Source organism: Scyliorhinus canicula, chromosome 16, assembly GCF_902713615.1.
Source record: "Scyliorhinus canicula chromosome 16, sScyCan1.1, whole genome shotgun sequence".
In the NCBI taxonomy this organism is placed as follows: domain Eukaryota; kingdom Metazoa; phylum Chordata; class Chondrichthyes; order Carcharhiniformes; family Scyliorhinidae; genus Scyliorhinus; species Scyliorhinus canicula.
The window spans coordinates 95,468,014-95,487,312 of record NC_052161.1 but is presented as its reverse complement, the minus strand read 5'-3'; the positions used below and the strand labels follow the sequence as shown (position 1 = coordinate 95,487,312).

General features: G+C 44.5%; 1 protein-coding gene across 5 annotated transcripts in view; it reads right to left on the bottom strand.

The window, feature by feature from the left end:
• epha8 (eph receptor A8) overlaps positions 1 to 19,299 on the bottom strand; it is a 711,779-nt gene that overhangs the window by 569,074 nt on the left and 123,406 nt on the right. For all 5 annotated transcript variants that reach the window (XM_038821567.1, XM_038821564.1, XM_038821566.1 and 2 more), the window contains exon 3: positions 11,657 to 12,320. In XM_038821567.1, the coding sequence (XP_038677495.1) occupies positions 11,657 to 12,320 (664 nt within the window). The remainder of the gene's footprint in view (positions 1 to 11,656; positions 12,321 to 19,299) is intronic.

Here is a 19,299-nt window from a genome sequence, read left to right as displayed (position 1 = left end):
AACCGCGCATGCATGGGTTTGAGCTGTCCAACCCGCGCATGTGCGGCTGACGTCATTAGGCTCCGCCGTGGCGTCATTCTTGGTGCACCGGGCCTTGAAGCCAGGGACAAGGCCCGGCCACCGAGTTTCCCGGTACGGCCTGCCTATCCTCCCCGGGTAGGGGAGAATAGGGGGCCGGGAGAGGCTTCCGACGCCGTCGTGAACCTTTCCAGGTTTCACGACGGTGTCGGGCCTTGCGGAGAATTCCGCCCTTAGCCCTCAATCAGCCCCGTCAATAGAGATTAGCTGTCATTAGTCGCAATGTTACTTGTGGAGTTTTGTGGTGTCCATATTCGCTGTACCACTACAACATTGCAAGTGACTACATTTCAAAAGGACTTTATTGTCGGTGAAGTTCTTTAGAAGGTGCCATAGTTTCTGTTCTGAATTGCGGAAAACATATATAAATAAGTGAGCCACAAAATGCATTCAATCAGAGAAAGTGACTCAATCAGAATGTGTTGATTTCCATTAAAAATATCTTGGAACATACTTTAAATAAATCAAATTAATAAAATGTGTTCCTTGCAGTCTCAGCCTTTACTCCAGAGAACCAGGATCATTGAAGCCATGTATTAAAAAAAAACACCAAAACCACGCAGTTCTATTGTATTTTAGTGAATTAAAAACACCAGCAACCTGTGTACTGGAAAATGAAGGTCAAAAACAGAACAATGTTAACATTCGTTAAGCTGACATTTTCTGGTGTTCTCTATTCTGCAGTGACTAGAGTTTGTCCTATTTTCCATGTTCTATGTGCTGCAGCTTACCCTGTAGTTTACCAGTATCCTATTGGCTATAGTTCATTTGTGCTTTGCAGTTTACACAGGCACTAAATGATTTTTATTTATTCATGGGATGTGGGCAGCATTTATTGCCCATCCCTAATTATCCTTGACCCGAGTAGCTTTTCAGAGGCATTGATGAACATAAGAACATAAGAACATAAGAACTAGGAGCAGGAGTAGGCCATCTGGCCCCTCGAGCCTGCTCCGCCATTCAATGAGATCATGGCTGATCTTTTGTGGACTCAGCTCCACTTTCCGGCCCGAACACCATAACCCTTAATCCATTTATTCTTCAAAAAACTATCTATCTTTACCTTAAAAACATGTAATGAAGGAGCCTCAACTGCTTCACTGGGCAAGGAATTCCATAGATTCACAACCCTTTGGGTGAAGAAGTTCCTCCTAAACTCAGTTCTAAATCTACTTCCCCTTATTTTGAGGCTATGCCCCCTAGTTCTGCTGTCACCCGCCAGTGGAAACAACCTGCCCGCATCTATCCTATCTATTCCCTTCATAATTTTAAATGTTTCTATAAGATCCCCCCTCATCCTTCTAAATTCCAACGAGTACAGTCCCAGTCTACTCAACCTCTCCTCATAATCCAACCCCTTCAGCTCTGGGATTAACCTCGTGAATCTCCTCTGCACACCCTCCAGCGCCAGTACGTCCTTTCTCAAGTAAGGAGACCAAAACTGAACACAATACTCCAGGTGTGGCCGCACTAACACCTTATACAATTGCAACATAACCTCCCTAGTCTTAAACTCCATCCCTCTAGCAATGAAGGACAAAATTCCATTTGCCTTCTTAATCACCTGTTGCACTTGTAAACCAACCTTCTGTGACTCATGCACTAGCACACCCAAGTCTCTCTGAACAGCGGCATGCTTTAATATTTTATCGTTTAAATAATAATCCCGTTTGCTGTTATTCCTACCAAAATGGATAACCTCACATTTGTCAACATTGTATTCCATCTGCCAGACCCGAGCCCATTCACTTAACCTATCCAAATCCCTCTGCAGACTTCCAGTATCCTCTGCACTTTTCGCTTTACCACTCATCTTAGTGTCATCTGCAAACTTGGACACATTGCCCTTGGTCCCCAATTCCAAATCATCAATGTAAATTGTGAACAATTGTGGGCCCAACACGGATCCCTGAGGGACACCACTAGCTACTGATTGCCAACCAGAGAAACACCCATTTATCCCAACTCTTTGCTTTCTATTAATTAACCAATCCTCTATCCATGCTACTACTTTACCCTTAATGCCATGCATCTTTATCTTATGCAGCAACCTTTTGTGTGGCACCTTGTCAAAGGCTTTCTGGAAATCCAGATATACCACATCCATCGGCTCCCCGTTATCTACTGCACTGGTAATGTCCTCAAAAAATTCCACTAAATTAGTTAGGCACGACCTGCCTTTTACGAACCCATGCTGCGTCTGCCCAATGGGACAATTTCTATCCAGATGCCTCGCAATTTCTTCCTTGATGATAGATTCCAGCATCTTCCCTATTACCGAAGTTAAACTCACTGGCCTATAATTTCCTGCTTTCTGCCTACCTCCTTTTTTAAACAGTGGCGTCACGTTTGCTAATTTCCAATCCACCGGGACCACCCCAGAGTCTAGTGAATTTCGGTAAATTATCACTAGTGCATCTGCAATTTCCCTAGCCATCTCTTTTAGCACTCTGGGATGCATTCCATCAGGGCCAGGAGACTTGTCTACCTTTAGCCCCATTAGCTTGCCCATCACTCCCTCCTTAGTGATAACAATCGTCTCAAGGTCCTCACCTGTCATAGCCTCATTTCTATCAGTCACTGGCATGTTATTTGTGTCTTCCACTGTGAAGACCGACCCAAAAAACCTGTTCAGTTCCTCAGCCATTTCCTCATTTCCCATTATTAAAACTCCCTTCTCATCCTCTAAAGGACCAATATTTACCTTAGCCACTCTTTTTTGTCTTACATATTTGTAAAAACTTTTACTGTCTGTTTTTATATTCTGAGCAAGTTTACTCTCATACTCTATCTTACTCTTCTTTATAGCTTTTTTAGTAGCTTTCTGTTGCCCCCTAAAGATTTCCCAGTCCTCTAATCTCCCAGCAATCTTTGCCACTTTATATGCTTTTTCCTTCAATTTGATACTCTCCCTTTTGAGTCGTCAGTCTGGAGCATATAGGAGTCAGGTGTTGGTCATATTTCCTTCCCTAAAGGGCATTTTGCAGGCCAAATGGGATTTCTATGAAACCTCAGTTTCTTTTAATTCCAGATTTTTATTGAATTCAAATTTCACCGTCTACTGTGATGGGATTTGAACCCAGTTCCCTTGAATTAGTCAAAGGATGTGCAGTTTAGTTGGATTTGCCATGCTAAATTGCCCCTCAGTGTCCAACTGTTAGATGGGATTACAGGGAGGGGGGGGGGGGGGGGGGGGGAAAAGAAGAATAGTCCTCGCTCGGGGCGTCTTTTCGAGGGTCAATGCAGACTCAATGGGCCAAATGGCCTCCTTCTGCACTGTAGGGATTCTATGATTACTAGTGCAGTGATAATACCACTATACCATCACCTCCCCTAACATTTGTTATGCTCCAATTTTCTGGTGTTCTTATGCTGTAGCACAATAGACCTCTATAAGATGTTTCTTAACAAATGCACCGTATGCTGCAGACCATCTTCCATTTTTAATTTAATGAAACCAATTCATTATTTTTTCCAATTAAGGGAAATTTAGCGTGGCCAATCCACCTACCCTGCATCTTTTTGGGTTGTGGAGGTGTGATCGGCGCAGACACGGGGAGAATGTGCGAACTCCACAGTGACCCGGGATCACGATCGAACCCAGGTCCTCAGCGCAGTGAGGAAGCAGTGCTAACCACTGCACCACCGTGCCACCCCCACCCCCCCCCCCCCACTCATCTTCCATATGCTGAGGTTCATTGTCCTCTGTATGTAACCGTTCACCAGTGCTTTATTTTTGACAATTTCCATGTGTTCTACGAGCCGCAGTAACTAATGTTCTACATTGTATTTTAATACTCTGCAAGTTACTAGTGTTCATTATGCAGCAGTTTCTAGTGTTCTATACGTTGAAGTTGCTGCATTGGCCAGCGCTCAATATGCTGCACTATGATAATTTTATATAAGCTTGAAAGACAAGTGGTTTATATGTTGCAGTTTGTGGATATTCTATATGCTGCAGACAAGTCTTCTATATGCTGCACCTTATTTGTTTTCTGTAAGCTGATAACACTGTCCTATATGTTGCATATCATTCGTGTTCAATATGCCATAGTGTTCTCTTTGGCGGCAAGCTAAATGATGAAAATAGTATCCTCGATTTCTGGGGAGTTGTGCTCCTGATCATTTGAAATAGAGCCATTGGCAATCACTCTCCCATTATCAATGAAGCTTCTGAGTCTATCCAGGGCTTTTTCTAAATCATCTCCTTGCAACTGATTGAAGAGTGTCAATTAAACTCTGATTCGAAAAGGCCCACCTCCTCAGGAATCAATAAAACCAACAGGCCACCACCTGAGTCAAAGGGAGGCAATTTACAAAGTGGAGTAAATAAAACACATTTGAAAATCCATCAAACTGGGACTTGGGTTAAATTCCGACTGATTGAGCACGAAAATAAAACTTACATAGTAGGTTAGACGGCAGGTATCTCACTAATCAATGCATTATTCCACTAATAAACATCAAAATAACAAATTCAATCTGGGCCACACAGCACAAGAACCCACAGTCACAATAAATATCAGGAAAATTAAATCTCAGATCATCTCTCATCAGCCTCAGTTTAGAGTACATGACAAGGTTTACCAGAACTACGTTGAAGTTCTTACAGCTATTGGATGTAACAGGGGTCAGTTAATTCAATTGACTGGATGGCTGGATCGTGATGTGATGTGACTCCAAGATCACAGGTTCAATTCCTGTACCGGCAGAGGATACTCATGAAGGCCACACCTTCACAACCTTGCTCCCTCACCTGAGGTGTGTGGTGATTCTCAGGTTAAATCTCCCCCAGCCAGCTCTCTCTCAAAGGGTAGAGCAGTCTATGGTCCTCAGGGACTATGACGACTTTCAGTTTTATTGAATTTGGTCAGCTGCTTCATCTAACTCTCTTCATTTCAGAATGTAGTGTTCAATTTATTTGGTTAAGCATGTCGGATGCCTGCTCACTGTCTATGATTAATTAATCTGGGTGTGGTCACTAATTAGAAAAATAAACTGAATTATGGAACGCTACTGGAAGCACGAGAGAGTAGGCATAAGACCATAGGATTCTCCAGTCGCTGATGCCGATATCACGTTCGGCAATTGGCCGGAGTATACCCGTTTCCGACTTAATCAGCGGCTGCGTCGCTTTTGCAATGCTCTGCCCCTTCCAAAGCTGCGTACCATGTCGACAGCCTCAGGACGTTGCCTGAGGCTCAACCCCCGATGCTCCGTCCCCGACCAGCCTTGTACCCGATGGTGTGGGTCTCTCATGGTCTCACCTGTCGGGAATTCGGCATGGCAGCTGCGGACTCAGTTCAGTACCGCCACATTCGGGGGAAGGTTGATCTGCGGGCAAGGGTTCTTTGTCAGGGGCTGGGGCACTGTTAGGGGATGGTCCGGGGCTAGTGTGCTGGCCTGGGGGGGGGGCACTATTTCGCAGGCCAGGTCCGTGCGGGGCTGGCAATGTGTTGCACAGCACGGCCGCTGTGGGCGGCCGCAGTGCGCATGCACGGCTACAGACCCGGCAATTCTCCGGGCCGTATCGGCAGCTCAAGCCGGGTGTTCTATGCTGCTCGGCTGCTAGCTCCCAGCAAAACTGAGGATTGGTGACCGTTTTACACCGAACTTTCGGTCATAAAATGCCACTGTTCCCATGCCGGCGTGAGGACATAGCCTCAAAATCAGAGAATCCAGCCCCATATGTCCATAAGGCCCAGGAGCAGAAGTAGGCCATTTGGCCAATTGAGTCTGTTCCACCATTCAATGACACCATGGCTGATCTGATATAATCCTCAACTCCTCTTTCCTACCTTATACCCATAACCCTTGATTCCCTTACTGATTAAAAATCTGTCTGTCTCAGCCATGAACATACATACTTAATGACCCAGCCTCAACAGCTCTTGGGGTCAGGAGTTCCACAGATTCACAACCCTCGAAGAAGAAATTCCTCCTCAACTATGTCTTAAATGGGTGATCGCTTACTCTGAGATCATACCCTCTGATCCAAGGGGAAGCATCCTCCCAGCATCTACCCTGCCAAGCCTCCTGAGAGTCCTATATATCTCAATAAGGTTGCCTCTCATTCTAAGCTTCAATGAGTACTGGCCCAACCCACTTAACCTCTCCTCAAAAGAAAATCCCTCCAGAACCATGATCAACCTCGTGAATCATCACAGAATCATAGAATTCACAATGCTTAAGGAGGCCACTCGGCCCATCGAGTCCGCACCGGCCCCTGGAAAGAGCACCCCACCCAAGCCCACATCTCCACCCCATCCCCGCAACCCAGCAACCCAGCCAATTCTTTTGGATTGGATTGGATTGGATTGGATTTGTTTATTGTCACGTGTACCGAGGTACAGTGAAAAGTATTTTTCTGCAAGCAGCTCAACAGATCATTCAGTACATGGGAAGAAAAGGGAATTGAACAGAATTCAAGAAAATACATGAGAATACATAATAGGGCAACACAAGATATACAATGTAACTACATAAGCATTGGCATCGGATGAAGCAGACAGGGTGTAGTGTTAATGAGGACAGTCCATAAAAGGGTCATTTAGGAGTCTGGTGACAGTGGGGAAGAAGCTGTTTTTGAGTCTGTTCGTCCGTGTTCTCAGACTTCTGAATCTCCTGCCCGATGGAAGAAGTTGGAAAAGTGAGTAAGCCGGGTGGGAGGGATCCTTGAATATGCTGCCTGCTTTCCCCCGGCAGCTAAGGGCAACAACGGACACTAAGGGCAATTTAGGATGGCCAATGCACCTAACCCACACATCTTTGGACTGTGGGACGAAACCAGAGCACCCGGTGGAAACCCACGCACACACAGGGAGAATGTGCAGACTCCACACAGACAGTGACCCAAGTTGGGAATCGAATCTGGGACCCTGGAGTTATGAGGCAACTGTGCTAACTATTATGCTACCATGCTGCCCCTCAGTGAAGACTTCCCTATTTTTATATTCCATTCCCTTTAAAATTACGGCCAACATTCCAATTGCCTTCCCAGTTACCTGCTGAACTTGTATGCTGACCTTTGATGCACGAGGATCCCCAAATCCATCTGTGCTGCAGTTTTCTGCAGTCTTTCTCCATTCAAATAATATTTAGCTCCTTCATTCTTCCTCCCAAAGTGCATGACTTTGTGTTTTCCTACATTATTCCCTACACTACATTTTAAAGCATTGAGTGAAACTCCTGTTACACACTGAGAGGTTGGTGTATCATCTTTGCCTATCTCCAAGGCATGAAACTGAACAAAGATGCACCATAAAACCCACCTGTATGACCACACCTCCAGTCACCTATCCGAATGTCTCCTTCTATGGCTGGGTATCAGTATGCTCCTATGAAATTCCTGAGATATTTGCCCATAGGAAAAGCAATATAGTTGTTGCGTCAAGGTGAACATTGCAGGATATCAGAAAGAGTGAAAGAAATGGATCACACAAATTTACATAGATTACATAGAATTTACAGTGCAGAAGGAGGCCATTCGGCCCATCGAGTCTGCACCGGCTCCTGGAAAGAGCACCCTACCCAAGGTTAACACCTCCACCCTATCCCCATAACCCAGTAACCCCACCCAACACTAAGGGCAATTTTGGACACTAAGGGCAATTTATCATGGCTAATCCACCTAACCTGCACGTCTTTGGACTGTGGGAGGAAACCGGAGCACCCGGAGAAAACCCACGCACACACGGGGAGGATGTGCAGACTCCGCACAGACAGTGACCCAAGCCGGAATCGAACCTGGGACCCTGGAGCTGTGAAGCGATTGTGCTAACCACAATGCTACCGTGCTGCCCAAATCGTGTTGCATTGCTCAGGGGAGAGTTTTTAAAAGCCGAGAAAGTCTGAGGGAAGAGTGGGTTTGGCTGAGGTGGGGGCGGGGTTAAATCTTTAAAATCTGAATCCTGACCCTTAACCTGCGTCAAACTCAACTCATCGCCGATTCTGGTGAAGGTGGGATAGAAGAATATGGGGGGAAGGGGACATTTGAGGAGGATTAGGATGGGACATGGAGGGTCGGGTGAGGTAGAGAGGGAAGGTGAGCTTTGGATGGAATGAAATGAAAGGTGAATTAGCAATTTAAATTTTAAAATGGGGCTGTGCATCTCCAATTGATCCAACATTTTGAATTTAACCCTGGCCATATAACTGGAAACCGAGCAGCTAGCAAGAGTTGAAGACTGCTTGATATAGGGGATAAGTGACTTTACCCCCAGCCCACCCCAGGATCTCTGACCATCCCCTCCACAATACCTCCAAACCTCTCTCGGCCTCGACTCATTCAGGCCTCTGACCCTTCCATTCTCCCCAAGAAAAACTACAACCCACTTGAGGGTCAGCATTTGGACCAACCTGGTCCTGCATCTTCCTCTTGAATGCTTCGCACCTGTCTGAAAGTGAAGCTTGTCAATCAGGGTGACTTTGGGCAGGAAACCTGTTCCTGATATTTCACACTGACTCTCACGTTATAACTCAGTCTGGCTGGTACCCAATGCTCTGCTAGGCACCTCCCTGCTTCCTCCCAATTCCCGTACCTCAAAAGTAAAAACTCCTCCTTCCCATGTCCTTTACTCAATCTGATCATTTCAAGTTGTGAGAGAGTGACTGGCCTGACCAGGGCAAGGATGGGCTCATTGACAAGTTAGTCACAGAGAGTGAGGGTAGAGTGAAGTTAAATAATCATTGGAGAATGAAGAGCGTTGTTGCTGACAGTAGTTGAAGCAGAGACAATTGCATCCTCGAAAGCTAAGATGGCTGAATATTTGTGGTGATTATCCCTTTAAGAGCAACACAGCAGAGTAAGTTCACCTGGCCTGGATGACCAAACAGGGCTCAGAATGTGGAATCGCCCCATGGTGAGAGGCTGCTGTACAACTCTTATTAATGAATACCTTTTGTATTCACTAATGAAGTCTGTGAAAGTGCACCTTTATAGTATTAGATTCAGAATAATTCATATGCAGAGAGGAAGTTTAGTTCCAGAATTGTTCTAGAACATAGTTGGTACAGACACAATGGCCTCTATTGGTTGTAAATTTCTTTAGGAATACTTGGAACAACCTCAGATTTTTTCACGGGGAGGGTGTGCGTGTGTGGAGGGGTTTGTATTTCTACTCTGAGCTCTGTCACAAGAGGAGTGAATCTAGGTTTTGCACTATCACGTCCCATTCAAATTCTTGATAAGTATCTTAAAGAATGGCCTCTAGGTCTTTTTCCTGATTACTTCAGAAACATGCTCGCTTTCACAGCTGATGTTAAAGATCTACTTCAGTCTCCCACCACCACTGACTTTCATGCAGAATGTGGGACATATACCAACGAGATGTGAAAAATTAATGTTTCCCAGGGTGTTACATCAGAGGCCTCCTTGTGAAAATATTTTGCACGTCCTTCACAGTCCCCTCAGAAACATCTAAAATCTATTGAGGGGCTGGTTTAGCACAGTTGGCTAAACAGCTGGCTTGTAATGCGGAACAAGGCCAGCAGTGCGGGTTCAATTCCCGTATCGGCCTCCCTGAACAGGCGCCGGAATGTGGCAACGAGGGACTTTTCACAGTAACTTCATTGAAGCCTACTTGTGACAATAAGCGATTATTATTATTATTACTACAAGTGAACTTGTGTCTTCCCCCTCTTTACGAGCTTGCTGTACCACTACACTTGCAGTGGAATCACTTCTCGTCACTTCATAATTCAGACCTTGGGCCTTCATGTCCAAGAACAAACTGTGTGATTCCAAAAAACCAATAAAATTTGGAAATCTATCAGAAAAAGAAGTGATTTTTGAAGACACCTTGATGTTGTCTTTTAGCCTCGATTCATGATTTTTAGTTACACATTGTTCACCAGCCTCAATGTCAACAAAACAAAGGAGATTGTCATCGAATTCAGGAAGCGTAGTGGAGAACCTGCCCCTGTCTACATCAATGGGAACGACGTAGAAAGTGTCGAGAGCTTCAAGTTTTTAGGTGGACAGATCACCAACAGCCTGTCCTGGTCCCCCCATGCCGACACTATAGTTAGGAAAGCCCAACAACGACTCTACTTTTTCAGAAGACTAAGGAAATTTGGCATGACAGCTACGACCCTCACCAACTTTTACAGATGCACCGTAGAAAGCATTCTTTCTGGTTGTATCACAGCTTGGTATGGAGCCTGCTCTGCCCAAGACTGCAGGAAACTACAAAAGGTCGTGAATGTAGCCCAGTCCATCACGCAAACCAACCTCCCATCCATTGACTCTATCTATAATTCCCGCTGCCTCAGAAAGGCAGCCAGCATAATTAAGGACCCCACGCACCTTGGACATATGCTCTTCCATCTTCTTCCATCAGGGAAAAGATACCAAAGTTTGAGGTCACGTACCAACTGACTCAAGAACAGCTTCTTCCCTGCTGCCATCAGACTTTTGAATGGACCTACCTCGCATTAAGTTGATCTTTTCTCTACACCTTGCTATAACTGTAACATTATATTCTGCAGTCTCTCCTTCCTTCCCTATGAACGGTATGCATTGTTTGTACAGCATGCAAGAAACAATACTTTTCACTGTATACTAATACATGTGACAATAATAAATCAAATCAAAGCCTTTCTTAATGTAGGTTGGCATATATCGTGTGTGAACATGCAAGATTATGTATGTGTGCCTATTTCTGTATGTGCGTTTGTTAATATTTGCATGTGTGCATGTATATGTCCATACATCCAATTCAAATGTATATCTATTCAAGTGACTTGTGTGTGTACACAGAATTTTCAAGTGTGTTTTGCATGTGCATTGTATATGAATGTGTGTGTACATGTGTGATTGTATTGTTGGAGGTATGTGTTTGCACATATGCTTGTCTTTGTACAAATGTGTGTGATTTTACATCCGTCTTTGTACATGTGTATAAGCTTTTGTATGTACACAGGTGTGTGTACATATACCACATTACCAACAGCAGTGTTAATATTGAGATTCTGTCACAATGATGTGCAAGCTCCAGTCATAATCTGAGAAATGGATTACAGATTGTCCCCCTCTTAATGGTTGGACATTTTATGTGGTTTTCTTTGTGGATTACCACCCCTCTTCAGTTCTGAAGAAGAGTCATACGAACGCAATACGTTAACTCTGTGGATTTCTTTGCCCCTCCAACTTGTAACTTCCAAGCTAAAGAATAAGTAATTAAAATCAGGCCCCAGTGGTAGTTAGTGCGTCATAACCTTGAAGTCCTGTTGGCTGGAACAAGCCGTTTGTATTAAATTATTTATCTTACTATGTACATCACATATCAATGTTTAAGAAGAGCTAATTGGAAAAATCTTTGCAGTGACTGATATAGAAACTACCAGATGAGAATAATTCAAGATGTATTAAGTTCACCTTCTACATTCTGGTAATCACATTGTACCTTCCAATGGAGTTATTGGTTAATCACAGCATTCAATCTCTATCAAGCAGCCTAAAGCAAACCCAGGCATGAATGAGGCAAACCCCATTGGTTGAAAGCCTTGGGAACCATAGATCCAAAGCCACCATTAACTTCCACTTCACGTATCAAAAAGAATTTGAAAGGAATCTTACCTCGACAGCTATCTCTTTGCTCCTCGTAACCAGCACTACAGACGCACTTCCCAATGGGAACAAGCCATTCCCCCTCCGCGCTGCAATACATCTTGGGTGTATCTCTCTCCTCACTGTGGTCCACACATTGACCTTGTACCTCTACCAGAGAGGAGGAGTCGGCTCCAGTCACCGCATCAGGAAAGACAGCCAAGTTCTGAATCATGGCCGGGCATTTCTTGTAGTACACCCTCACTGACACAATCGCAATGCAAGCTCCTATATCCTGAAAAGCTAGGTAGATACCTTTCTTGTTGAGTGGACCCACTCCACGAACTTCAGTGTTTAATTTCAGTCTCCGGATTCCCAGGTCCACACTGGTGAAGCTTTCATCAGCTGCCACCGTGTCAATCTTCACAAATTGGTTCTCCCAGATATTGCTGCCAATGTCCCTATCTGACTCGAAGTAATATAGGTTGAAGGTCTCTTTGCAGGTTCCTACAACTCCAGGCATACTGTTGCAGTCTCGCAGGGTGAATTTTATTTCAATGTAAATGCGACGTGCCCCATTCCGCTGTAACCAATTAGTCCTTAGCCAATTGTTTTGATTTGGAGACATGACATTGCAGACCTGATAGGTGTGGATCGGCGTGAAGAACTCGTCCATCTCACTGATAGCATCCCACTGCAAAGCAAAATCACTGGATATAATAACGTGTTTAATCCTGAAGGGAAAAAGCATTGTTTATAACAGGAATAGAATAGAAAATGGGGGCAGCATGGTGGCCTAGTGGTTAGCACAACCGCCTCACGGCGCTGAGGTCCCAGGTTCGATCCCGGCTCTGGGTCACTGTCCGTGTGGAGTTTGCATATTCTCCCTGTGTCTGCGTGGGTTTCGCCCCCACAACCCAAAAATGTGCAGAGTAGGTGGATTGGCCACGCTAAAATGCCCCTTAATTGGAAAAAATAATTGGGTAATCTAAATTTTAAAAAAAAGAAAATGGAGGACAAACTTGGCAGCGCCTGTGGAGCGAGAACCAGAATTAATGTTCTGAGTGCGTATGACTCTTCTTCAGAGTTAAAGAGGGGTAGAAATGTGATGGATTATACGGTTGGCAAGGGGTGCGGAGGAGGTGGGACAGAATAGAAGGTTAGGGATAGGTGGGAGGTAAGGGCAGACTGAACAGATGACATGGACACAAGAAAAAGGTAGTGTTAATGGGAGCATATAGGAAGTGTTAATAATAGCATAAAGGTAAGATAGCAGAATGTGTTAATAAAAAGGTCAGTCCTCAGTGAAAGCGAAACGGAAAAACAAATGACATTTGGTGCTGTGAAAGAGTGGGGGTGGGGGCCAGATTTCCAGCATTCGCAGGATTTTGCTTTTATTTGAGAGTTTATTACGGGGTTTAACATTTTATTTTCCTTCTGTCAAAATAGTTTCTGGTGTGCAAAATTGAATCTGACTCTTGAGACTTAGTAATGTCACATTTTGTCTGGACCTAGCTCCCAGTGTCTACACACACAATTCCTCATACAATATTCTCTTTATCCTCGTTGTACCCCCATTTTCCCGGGGTTGTGGCAAATTGTGGAAATATATCATGCAGGGGGCAGCAATTTACCCAATCCTGCATGCTCTGATTTCCCCTCTGGCTCTTTCCTGCATTAAATTTCATCCTACATGGGCCCCATTTCAGCGGTTTGTCCGTGTGCAGCTGAAATCTGTTCCTATTGTCCTCACTGTTTACTGCACCTCAGAGTTTCATGTCATCTGCAAATTTCAAAAACACGACCCATTACTGTCAATTCCAAATCATTAACTAGGGCAGTATGGTAGCACAGTGGTTAGCACAGTTGCTTCACCGTTCCAGGGCCCCCAGGTTTGATTCCTGGCTTGGGTCACTGTCTGTGCGGAGTCTGCATGTTCTCCCCGTGTGTGTGTGCGTTTCCTCCGGGTGCTCCGGTTTCCTCCCACAGTCCAAAGATGTGCAGGTCAGGCGGATTGGCCATGCTAAATTTTCCTTAGTGTCCAAAAAGGTTAGGTGTGGTTACTAGGTTACGGGAGTAGAGTGGAGGTGTAGGCTTGGGTAGGGTGCTCTTTCCAAGGGCTGGTGCAGACTCGATGGGCTGAGTGGCCTCCTTCTGCACTGTAAATTCTATGATTCTGTGATACCGAAAGCAACAGTGGTGGAAAAACTGAGCCAAGCGGAATACCACTGTGTATCTGCCTCTAGTCTGAAAAATGATTGAGAATAAACTTCAGCTGTATTGTAAACTGTCCCTAAACATGTCTCCAATGTGTCTGTAATTCTGGTGCTGGTCAGCTGGGAGGATATGTTCAACCGAGATCCCAATACCTCTCTGTCCCAAATGCTGGACAGGAGGCTGCCTCAGGATGCGGGAGGTCGACTACAACAGCTGTAGACCACCCGGCCCACACACAGACAAAATGGCAATCGGTCCGAGGCAGCTTGGAACCCTTCATTCCAAAATCAGCTCTGTTATCTTCAGTTTAAATGGCAAATACTAATTTTCGCAGGGTTTAAGTATTGACAGCATTCAAGACACAATCTGCACAACAATGGGTAGGCGCACACATCTTGTGCAAAATTATATTCTCTGATAAGCTATTCATAAAATGAAGAGCACTGATTTTGATTATTTTCTTGTATATGTGACACCCCCATGCCCCAGATCTCGCTGTTCCAGCACCTAATTAAAAATGGTCCTGTTAGTTTGCATCACCTATTCTCATTGTTTCTTCCAAAATGCAACAGTTATCACTTCTCAGGATTAAATTTTATCTTTCACGTGTCTGCCCATTTTACTGGTCTGCTTATTATCCCCCTGAATCTTATTATCTGAGAGACTTTAGTGTTCCCTCGTTAACTGCAACTTTATTCACATGCACTCTCTTTTCCCCTTCTTATTTTCTTTTACCATACTTCTCTTTGTATTCTGTTCACTCTCCTGACATTTTCCATAACCCTCCTCGGATTCACTTGAAGTACCGCATGTTGAATCATTCGCGCTTTAGATGTCCTTCCTTTCCCACTCAAAGTAATGCATTCAGTCACTCTGTCCTTGAACCGTGACCTCTTTGAAGACCTCCTAAACTTCCTGTTTAGTTTCTAACCTGCCTGGTTCAGATCACTTATTATCTCACAGCTCTTCCCCAGGTGAGTATCTGGAGATGATTGATCAAACTAAGAGAGGGTAAAATCACACATACTAAAAGAAGCTAGGGAATCAATAACAGAAGCGCTATTACATATTTACAAACAAACATTCAGGCAAGGAAGAGTGCCAGAAGACGGGCAAAGAGCTATCATGATTCCTGTATTCAAAAAGGGGGATTCAATCAACTAGATGCGAGGCAGACCCATTTAAGGTGTTGAAATAAATGCATAAATTTAAATTTCCCAGCCCATTGCTGTTGCCCATCATTTTGACTGGCTAAAGAAAACTTGTGACCCAATATGCACTTCAGCCTTTTAAAATATCTGCTTCAATGTCAAATTTCCCCTGAGATTCAGATCATCAGCGAGGGTGGGTGGTTCCTGAAGACTGTGTGAAAGACGTCAAGTCAGTTAGTTCATGAACCTTCGAGGAAGCCTGTTGCAGGATGGGGAACATTTTGACAGGGAAACTTAAAAGGTGTTGCCAAATTCACATCTCATAATTCGATGCTATATAATAATTCAAATATGTTTTAATGCAATGATTAATGATTGCACTTTGTTCTGAAGAGGTAAGTGATCATTCAATTGACCAGCATTGGGGAAGCACGGTAGCATAGTGGTTAGCACAGTTGCTTCACAGCTCCAGGTCCCAGGTTCTATTCGCTGCTTGGGTCACTGTATGTGCGGAGTCTGCACGTTCTCCCCGTGTCTGCGTGGGGTTCCTCCGGGTGCTCCGGTTTCCTCCCATAGTCCAAAGATGTGCAGGGTTCGGTGGATTGGCCATGCTAAATTGCCCTTAGGTTAGGTGGGGTTACTGGGTTACGGGATAGGGTAGAGGTGTGAGCTTAAGTGGGGTGCTCTTGAATGATCTCCTTCTGCACTGTAAATTCTATGATTCTATGATTCATTTCAATGTGTTCGGATGCATTTGAGTACAGTATCCAGTGGATAAAGTGTTTCTCTGCATTCAGCAGTCTCCAGATCTGTCATTACTGCAGCACGGTAGCATGGTGGTTAGCATAAATGCTTCACAGCTCCAGGGTCCCAGGTTCGATTCCCGGCTGGGTCACTGTCTGTGCGGAGTCTGCACGTCCTCCCCGTGTGTGCGTGGGTTTCCTCCGGGTGCTCCGGTTTCCTTCCACAGTCCAAAGATGTGCGGGTTAGGTGGATTGGCTATGCTAAATTGCCCTTAGTGTCCTAAAAAATAAGGTTAATGGGGGTGGGGGGTTGTTGGGTTACTGGTATAGGGTGGATACGTTGACTTGAGTAGGGTGATCATTGCTCGGCACAACATCGAGGGCCGAAGGGCCTGTTCTGTGCTGTATTGTTCTATATCTATATCTATATAACACAGTTATGTTTTCCACAGTGATTTGTACCAAATGGAATTTTTCTCTTTCAGATTTAGTTGGGCCTGATATATATTTTTTGTGCTCCCGATTTCTGGGCAATTATTTTTTTTCCTCATTCCCACTGGTGTTCCTCCATCAGAAATACAGTAGATATTGTTTGAATAAGTAAATAATTGCCCAATTTCTTATCTCTGTGGCTTTCTTAATTTGCTTGACTAGAATCAACTGACTGAGGGCATCGCAGAGCAATCTAACACCCAGATTGACTGGTAAAAATATTGGACCCAAACGCTGATCAGAATGGTATTTGCACTCTCATCAGCTGATCTCCTGTGGTATTGCTCATGCAGGTAACCACAGTGTCTCTAGTGACACCACTGTGTCAGCAATAGGTTGGAAGCATGGTGAAACTTATGATGGGGCTTGCAACAAGTGTATATGTTTTTTACCCAATTAAGGGGTAATTTAGCATGGCCAATCCACCCACCCTGCAGGTCTTTGGGTTGTGGGGGTGAGACCCACGCAGACACGGGCAGACTGTGCAAACTCCACATGGACAGTGGCCCGGAGCCGGGATCGAACCCGGATCCTCGGCGCCGTGAGGCAGCGGTGCTAACCACTGCATCACCGTGCCACCAAGAGTGTATGTTACAACTAAAAGCCTATTGGCTCATGGCCCAAACTACAGCAACTTCTCCTCATAAAAGTAGGTTGATTTCCTCAGTGGAGGGGAGTCACATAATATAAATTATGTATATAAAATCAGTCTCGCTCATTACTGTAATGTCCACCTATTGGGGAAATAATTAATCATCTTCATTCTGACCTAGAATTGTATTGTTACCATGCGCAGCTACGCAATTCAGTTATCTCCATAGGGTTCTCCTGAACTCCAGTTTTCACTGGGGGATTTCTGAAAACATGGAGAAATGGCTGAAAAGAAGCAAATTTAGCTACTTTAAAGATTTCTCCAACTGTCTCTTTGTTAACTGTTCCTCTAATTGTTCATACCCTCTCATCACTTAATTTTCTGCCTCTCTTCTCTCTCCACGTTCTCTCCCTCTCTCTCGTTCCCGGGTTTTCTATGCTCATAAAGATTCTCTCCGCAGGCTGGATTCCCATCTCCTCCTGGGCGTGGGAATCAGCTTGCCAAATGCAAAACATGGTTTTTCTTTGATGTAAAAAGCTATTTTTCTCTGCCCATCCAACTCCACAACATTCCCGTCTGGCCTTTTCACAGTTCTGGAAGGCATTGGAGGCAAAATGCACACACACACCTCACCCCATTGTGGACAACGCAGGGAAATTGCATTTGATCCCACAAACTGTTTGCATGAGCTGGTGCACGTTTTGGAAGCCCCAAACAAAATCTGGGGCTGGTTTAGCACAGGGCTAAATTGCTGGCTTTTAAAGCAGAACAATGCAGGCCAGCAGCGTGGGTTCAATTCCCGTCCAAGCCCCCCCGAACAGGCGCCGGAATGTGGCAACGAGGGACTTTTCACAGTAACTTCATTTGAAGCCTACTTGTGACAATAAGCGATTTTCATTTTCATTTCAAATCACACCACCTTGTAGAGTTTGTGATTGCTACAGAAAGCCTGTTGAGAAGTCGCGAAAATTCAGACAGATATATGTGAAATGTTTACCTCCTCTAATGTCACTACTAGATGCTGTATTGTAATATGCATATAACTATCATGCCATTATTTATCATATGGCTCAGTCTTGCACAGCTATGTTAACCAATGCATTGACCAGCATTGTATGTGTTGATATGCATTATAGTATTTCTTTCCGTGGACAAAAATACGATCATACATCAGAAAATGTGGAACAATGTGTTGGTAAGCCCTCCTGCCATGTTTAGTTCTATGATTTAAATGCATAGAGAGCTCTAAATTTTGAAAGAAAACTTTGCTTGCTGTTGAATGTTAAAAGAACATTTCTGACCTGGACATCCTCCAAGCCCCTCCTCCCCTCCATTGAGTGACAAGAAATCTGCTTTGAAGTGGAAATATATCAACATCTGATCTTTTAATTTCAAGGTCTTGCAGCTGTAATGATTTGTTTGATTGCTGAGGTCATTATCAATTCATGACTGAAGAAAAGCTGCAAATGGCTGAGCTCAGTTGGTGCTCAGAGGAATGATTGATAGTTTAAAGAGGTTGCAATAACCATATTCTGCCTTTGATGGGCTTTCCGAGTTCTTGCTTGTTTGTTTACGCAACTTATGGCCACTTAAGAGGTTATGTTTTTCTCTACCAGCGTACAATTTTTTTTTTTTTTTTTGCAGGATCAATGTGCCTTTTTGAACGAGAGCTTAATTATTTTAAACCTGCGTTTAAAAGAATTCCCATTGCTATTGCATGGATCCTGAGGACTGTATAGTGTGGATACTGGGTGAGTGGCTCTGGAGAATTTATGGGGGGGGGGGGATGATATGGAGGGAGCATGGGGGCAGCAAGGGTTGTGAGGGGAGCGCAAGGTAGGGTTTATGGGGTCTTTAAATAATGTTGGGGAACTGGGCAGCTGCCTCTGAGAACCAAGGGCGAGCCTTTTAACAAACCACCTCCCAAGGGCGGGCCTTATAACAAACCCACCCGCCCTTCTCCAACATTCTATGGTTTGCAAACTGCATGGCAAACCTGAACACCGCCCGCAAAAACAGAATTCCTGGGAAAGCTCACTCATTTTAATTTAATTTTTAAAAATTTAGAGTACCCAATTATTTTTTCCAATTAAGGGGCAATTTAGCGTGGCCAATCCACCTACCCTGCACATCTTTGGGTTGTGGGGGTGAAACCCACGCAAACACGGAGAGAATGTGCAAACCCCACACGGACAGTGACCCAGAGTTGGGATTGAACCTGGGACCTCAGCGCCGTGAGGCAGCAATGCTAACCACTGTGCCACCATGCTGCCCAGGAAACTCACCCATTGAGTCAGGTGTGCATTTTGGAAGCCCGGTAAAGGTCTGACTTGCATTCTGCACAAAAACTGGGAAAACAATTCAAGCCGCATATCTATTTTCATTAGTAATGCTTTTTTAAAAATATGATGTGGAGATGCCGATTGGACTGGGATGCCTTAAAACACCAGGTTGATGTCCAACAGATATCCTTCCCTT